The following is a 6,185-nucleotide window of genomic DNA, read 5'->3' as shown; positions in this document are numbered from 1 at the left end:
AAAAAAAAAACCATAGGCTTCTGGAGCCCACTGCCCTGGGAAGGGGGAATTCTGTGGACACAAAACACACCCAAGCAGGGTCTAAGCACTGGGTTTCCTGGCGGCCAGGTTCAAGCATGCAGCAGCTCCGAGGCCAGGAAACCCCTTTGTCTTGCTAGTGCAGAACACAGAGCACAATGAGCTCCCAGGGCCAGTCCCAGCCTGCAGCGTCCTGGTCAGAGTGACCCTTTGCTTAGAGCGAAGCTGGGCGCTGCAAATCGTGGCTTCAAACTCCAAGGGCTTGCCTGGGCCTGGCTCATCTTCACGGTCCATTTTGAGAGATCAAAGCAGGGACCCCCAGCAACTCCTCTCCCCAGCTGGCCCCTCCCACCTGGCTGGCCCATGGATCATCCGAAGCAATATTGACCCTGAGAGAGGGAGCAAGGCACTGGGCTGGGAGTCAGAGCCAGCAGCTGACTCCAGATCTCCTGTGTGACTTTGGGCAAAGCAGTGCAGCTTCTTGGCTAAGCTGGGGCAATCCTGTCTTGTCTGGGGGGCAGGGACTGCCTGCTGCCTCTCACTGTCTGTACAGCTAGCCCACCAGCACGCCAGTCAGGCCCACACCCAGCTCAGCAAACTCCATCGTGTCACTGGCACAAGACTGTCATTGGCATGTGCCTTGCACACGTGGCTGAAGTCCGTTCATACTGCTGTCACTAAGAACGTACTCTGGATGCCCTAAGGGCCTTGTTCCTGAGCCCCCTAAGCCCACATCCCCACACAAACACCCCACTGGGTGTGGCCAGCACAGCTCAGAGATGGAGACTCATCATGGAGGGGCAACTCCCTGATGACACAGTCCTTGTGCACCATTCATCAAGGGCGAGTAGCCTCCTCTCTGCTCCAGCATCCCTGACATGGTGTTGCTTAGCAACCAGCATGAGCTGTCTCTCTCCTGGGAATGGCACTGTCTTGACTCCTGGGAGGAGGACTGGGCTGGCTTGTGGGGTTCCAGGGACAGCTGGGGTCGCACAGGGAAAGCCAAGCATGATGCCTTTGGGTTTGGATCCGGGAAGGCCGGCAAGGGTGAGGATGCTGTAGGATCCCACTGGCTCACGTGCAGTGAGACTCTGCTGAGGTAGGGTCACCACACTGGGCAGATTGTGGGAGTCGATAATCTACAGACTGTGCCCCTCGCTGGTGGAGAACTGCTCACGCACAGATGCAGTTTGTTATTCAAAATGCTCAGCTGCTCCCTCCACAGGCTCTGGGGTGCTGGAGGCCACCCAGCATGCTGCGGGGTGAGTGGCTTAGACACTCCCCTGGGCAGGGGATGACTTTACTTATAGCTGATCAGTGCTTAGCACACCCTAAATACCCACAATAACCCCCCTCCTGCGCCAGCCCCCCCCTCGCATGGCAATGGGGCTGGGTGAGTCCTCCCCACGGACAGACATGTCTGGGGATAGGGCTGGGGGGCCATTTTTATCAGGAGAATCATCCCCTGATAACCCTGCAGTCAGCAGCCAGGTGTTCAGCCGGCGAGATCCTTGCCCCCCTCTTAGGGCATGTGATTGGCTGCTGCCCTGTGCTGGCAACCCCTTGCCCTTCGCCTCTCCCCAGAAGCAGTGGTCCCTGGGCTAGTTCAGCATCACTCAGCTCTCCAGAGACCCAGCTCCTTCCACGCCCCAGCAGCTTGCCCCTGGCAGGCTCCTCGCATGGGCGCTGAGTCAATTCAGTGCTCGCCTGATGGCGCCGGAAAGCAGAAACTGCAGTTTACCAAGACCAGATGCAGCAGAGGCAGGTGCAGGGCGAACTCCCCCACCCACTGCCCCACTCCCCCAGCCCAGCTCTGGGGGGAGGCTGATCACTACTGATAACGGCTGAGCCCTGCCCTCTAGTGGCTGGGCTGAGACCTGCCTGCTCCTTTCAGACAGGCCACTAGGCTGCCGCTGAGCTGGGAAGGGCTGAGCCAGCAGCCCAGGGATCGGGATGAAAGGAAGGCTGGGCAGAACCCAGCACCCATCTCCTCTCAGGACAGAGCAGCATCCTGACAATGCAACACATGCCAGCAAGCGCTGCTGCAGCCTGCTCAGAGCCGCCTTCCCCTCCGGAGAAAGGCTGAACTCCCCCGGCCAGCGCTCGGGGCGGGAGCTGCTCTGGTCTATCTGCGCCACGTGGGCCCCTCCTGAGTCACCTGGATGGCCCTCTGGAAGAAGGGGAGTTCATGCCACAGGCACTGGAGGACAAAGGGTTAATTTCTTTGCCTTCCCCCTCCAGTCTCAGCATGGCAGCAGAAGAGGGGAAGTGAGGTGACCTCAAAGTTGCAACCCAAGAATCCATCACAATTCCCTGGCTGGGGGGATGCTGCCCTGCCTGTGTGTATGGCCCCCAGAGGCCATTCACATGCTACTGGGTTATTTTTAGAGGCATAAATCATTCTCAGACTCACTTTTCTCTGCTTTAATTAGCACTGTTAAGTGTGAAAAACGAACCGTGAATTACAGCAGCTTCCATGTGTCACTGTTTTCCTGATTTGCCATTTCTAATTGGAACGCGCCCAACCCCCCACCCACACCCGAGCCAGCGACACCGCTCGCCCCTGTGCTCTCCTCTCAGCTACACCCGGCTCCCCCATGCGCGCACCACGAGCATCCAAGGCATTGAGTTCCCCCCATCCTCTCACTCATCGCTGGACTCACATGTTCCAGCACAGCCGCCCGGCACCATCCCAGCCCCTTCGCTCTGCTCTGGGGTCCATACTTGCCCTAAGACTACGGCAGGAACCCCTGGCCTAGAGCAACCATGGTGCCTCCACCAGCCACGCAACTATGGCAGTGTCCCCACAGTGGTTATCCTAACCTGATGCAGCGTGGCCCCCAATCCCACACACCAGGCCCCATAGCAGCACCAATCACAGCTCCCCCTGACAGATCATAGAATGATAGAACTGAAAGGGACCTTGAGAGGTCTTCTAGTCCAGTCCCCTGCACTTGTGACAGGACTAAGTATCATCTAGACCAGGCCTGCAGAACATACGGCCCGCGGGGGGTGAGTAGGTGGGCTCACTGTGCGGCCCGCGGGGGGTGAGTAGGCAAGCCAACGGCCGGTTGGCTGGCCGGCGGGTGGGCGGGGTGGTGAAGGGGCCAGTGGCAGGCTGGAGAGTGAGGGTGAGCCAGCGACAGGAGGCGGGGGCAGCGGCAGAAAGTAAGAGGCCAGGCAAGTGAGCTGGTGGCAGGGGGGGGGGGCTGAGGAGGCGAGCGGGTGGGCAGTGGCCGGGGGCAGGTGAGCCGGCAGCGGGGGAGGGGGGGCTGAGGAGGCAAGCAGGTGGGCAGTGGCAGAGGGCGAGTAGGTGAACCGGGGGGGGGGGCGAGGAGGCGGGCACTGGGGGGCGGCAATTGGGAGAGGGAAATGGCAGAATGCCCCCGACGGTCCCAAATGTTCAAGTAACTGCCCCAGGGTGGTAAAGAAAACTGGGTCATTAAGGCTTGACAGTCTCTGGGGGGAAGCACTGCTAATCCCAGGACCAGACAGGCTGCTGTGTTTGGATCAGGGGTTCTTCAACTTTTTCATAGTGTGGAAAACTGGTTAATGCAGGGACTGCCTCATGGGTTCATGTGCCTGTCGTCACTGCAGGAACTGCTTCCATGGAAAAGCCACCTTAGGAGGACGTTTAAATGTATATTTAGTTTCTTTCTATCTCACAGTCAGAAGAAGCTGGCCCCATGTGCACACACCCAGCTCTCTGGACTCAATCCCACCACACTTTGGGAACCTGTGCAGCAGAGTCTGTCCCCAGCAGTGCAAAGGCAAAGTGAGGACAGGATCAAATCAAATGTCCATCCCTGTGTTAGAGAAGAGAGAACTATGACATACTGCACATAAATCCGAACCACTTCGTTAGCTGAAGAGTTAAGCTGTAAATTTTAGAGGATCCCAGTTAAAAGCCCATCAACAAATCTCACTTACAAATACTCGACAGCTTCCCTAAAAACCCAAAGGCAGGACAGTCTAGAAATGAACAGTTCAGGGATCCAACCCCACAGCCATATCATTCTTCCCTGTTCCTCACCATCCCCCCTGCCCTGCCCTGCCCCCAAGAATCCTAGCCACATCCTACCCGCTCCAGGCCCCCACCTCTTCCTCTGCAGAGCAGCCCTTGCCGCAGAGCCAGCACTCAGCAGAAGGGCAGTTTAAATAATTTACAGAGTCAATGTTATAAACATGACACAGGTCTTTGTGATCCCCCAGCTCTCCCCCAGTAACACCCAGAGGCCCCCGTCCGACTCAGCCAGACACCTGGTGTTTGGGGCCAAGCCATTTTGGGGGTAGGAAGCTAGGAAAATGTTCAGAAAGGGAATGATGGATATTTGTGAAATACCTTAATTGCAAAACCCCTTTTCTGAAGGTTACCAAACCTCCCAGACAAATCCTACCTGGCCAAGGAGAGCTCAGGGGAACTACACGGAAGTTAAAAATTGATCTTAGTTGTAAGTTAGGATCAGTCTCAACTATGGAGTGGCTACCACTGGCCCATTACATCTGGGTGAGCGAGCAGCATTGGGCCTGATCTGGTCTGGCTCCCACCCCCTCTCCAAGGGTTGCAGCTGTCTGGAGGTGCTGCCTTCCACACCTTCCTCATTCACACCTCATTCATTCAACACGGCAATCGATTACAAAGTGGGGGGAAGATCTTATTCTACTTCTAGCAAAAAGACATTTTTCTTTTACCTTAATTATACTACCTCAGGGGCCTGCTATAACATATTACTAAGGTTCAATGCAAAGTCATATAAAAGTTATACAAAAATGCATAATGCAGAGATTTATCTACAACTGCATTGATTGACTGCTGTGTGCAGTAATATAGTGACCCCTGGGTCTTTGAATGGGGCTTTATACTTGGGGGGGGTGACCGGCGAGTTGGAGGCGAGCGGGTGGGCGAGCGGCGGGTGGGCAAAGAGGCGAGAAGTGAGCCAGCAGGGGTTCTAGGGACGGGCATGCGGGTTTCCGGCAGGGGAGGGAGGAGGTGAAAGGAGGCGAGTGGTGGGTGGGGGACTGACTAGGAGGGATGCAGCACGCCAGCGAGGGGGCTAGGGGGTGAAGAGGGGTGTGATGGTGGGGCCGAGCAGGGAGGGGGTGGGTCCTATTTTACTGCTGTGATCTGGTCACACTATGCATGCCGTTTCTTTCCCCCTCTACACTACAGGCTTCCACACACTGTCAGTGCCTTCCTAGTGTGCCATACATACAATTGTTTGCTTTAATTGAAAAATTCTTAATAAAGTATCACACCCCCCCCCCACCAAAACCTTCCTTTTCGGCCCACAGCTGTTTCGGCGGGGCGGTGCTGGGGAAGGAGGGTTTGTTTCCGCGGGGCGGGCGGTGCTGGGGTATGTGTGTTGTGTTTCGGGGGGGCTCGGGGGAGGGGTGTTTCAGCGGCACGGGGGGCGGGAGGGTCAGCCCTCAGCTGTTTTCTTTGGAGTAATATGGCCCTCGCCACTTTACAAGTTGTGCAGGCCTGATCTAGACCATCCCTGACAGGTGTTTGTCTAATCTGCTCTTAAAAATCTCCAATGACGGAGATTCCACAACCTCCCTGGGCAATTTATTCCACTGCTTAACCACCCTGACAGTTAGGAAGTTTTCCCTAATGTCCAGCCTAAACCTCCCTTGCTGCAATTTAAGCCCATTGCTTCTTGTCCTATCCTCAGAGGTTAAGAAGAACAATTCTTCTCCCTCCTCCTTCTAACAACCTTTTATGTACTTGAAAAGTGTTATCATGTCCCCTCTCAGTCTTCTCTTTTCTAGTCTAAACAAACCCAATTTTTTCAAGCTTCCCTCATAGGTCATGTTTTCTAGACCTTTAATCATTTTTGTTGCTTTCTCTGGATCTTTTCCAATTTGTCCACATCTTTCCTGAAATGTGGCACCCACAACTGGACACAATACTCCAGTTGAGGCCTAATCAGCGCAGAGTAGAGCGGAAGAATGACTTCTCGTGTCTTGCTTACAACACTCCCACTGGTACATCCCGGAATGATGTTTGCTTTTTTTGCAACAGCGTTATACTGTTGACTCATATTTAGCTTGTGATCCACTATGACTCCCAGATCCCTTTCCGCAGTACTCCTTCCTAGGCAGTCATTTCCCTTTTTGTATGTGTGCAACTGATTGTTCCTTCCTAAGTGGAGTACTTTGCATTT

General features: G+C 55.1%; 1 protein-coding gene across 1 annotated transcript in view; it reads left to right on the top strand.

The window, feature by feature from the left end:
• RASAL1 (RAS protein activator like 1) overlaps positions 1-6,185 on the top strand; it is a 111,075-nt gene that overhangs the window by 75,943 nt on the left and 28,947 nt on the right. Inside the window, exon 9 of the mRNA XM_029913838.1 lies at positions 5,339-5,372. Within this exon, the coding sequence (XP_029769698.1) occupies positions 5,339-5,372 (34 nt within the window). The remainder of the gene's footprint in view (positions 1-5,338; positions 5,373-6,185) is intronic.

This window comes from Terrapene carolina, unplaced genomic scaffold, assembly GCF_002925995.2.
Source record: "Terrapene carolina triunguis isolate 2854851 unplaced genomic scaffold, T_m_triunguis-2.0 Scaffold951, whole genome shotgun sequence".
NCBI classification, from domain to species: Eukaryota; Metazoa; Chordata; order Testudines; family Emydidae; genus Terrapene; species Terrapene triunguis.
The sequence above is the reverse complement of the archived record's forward strand: the minus strand, read 5'-3'. Positions and strand labels throughout refer to the sequence as shown.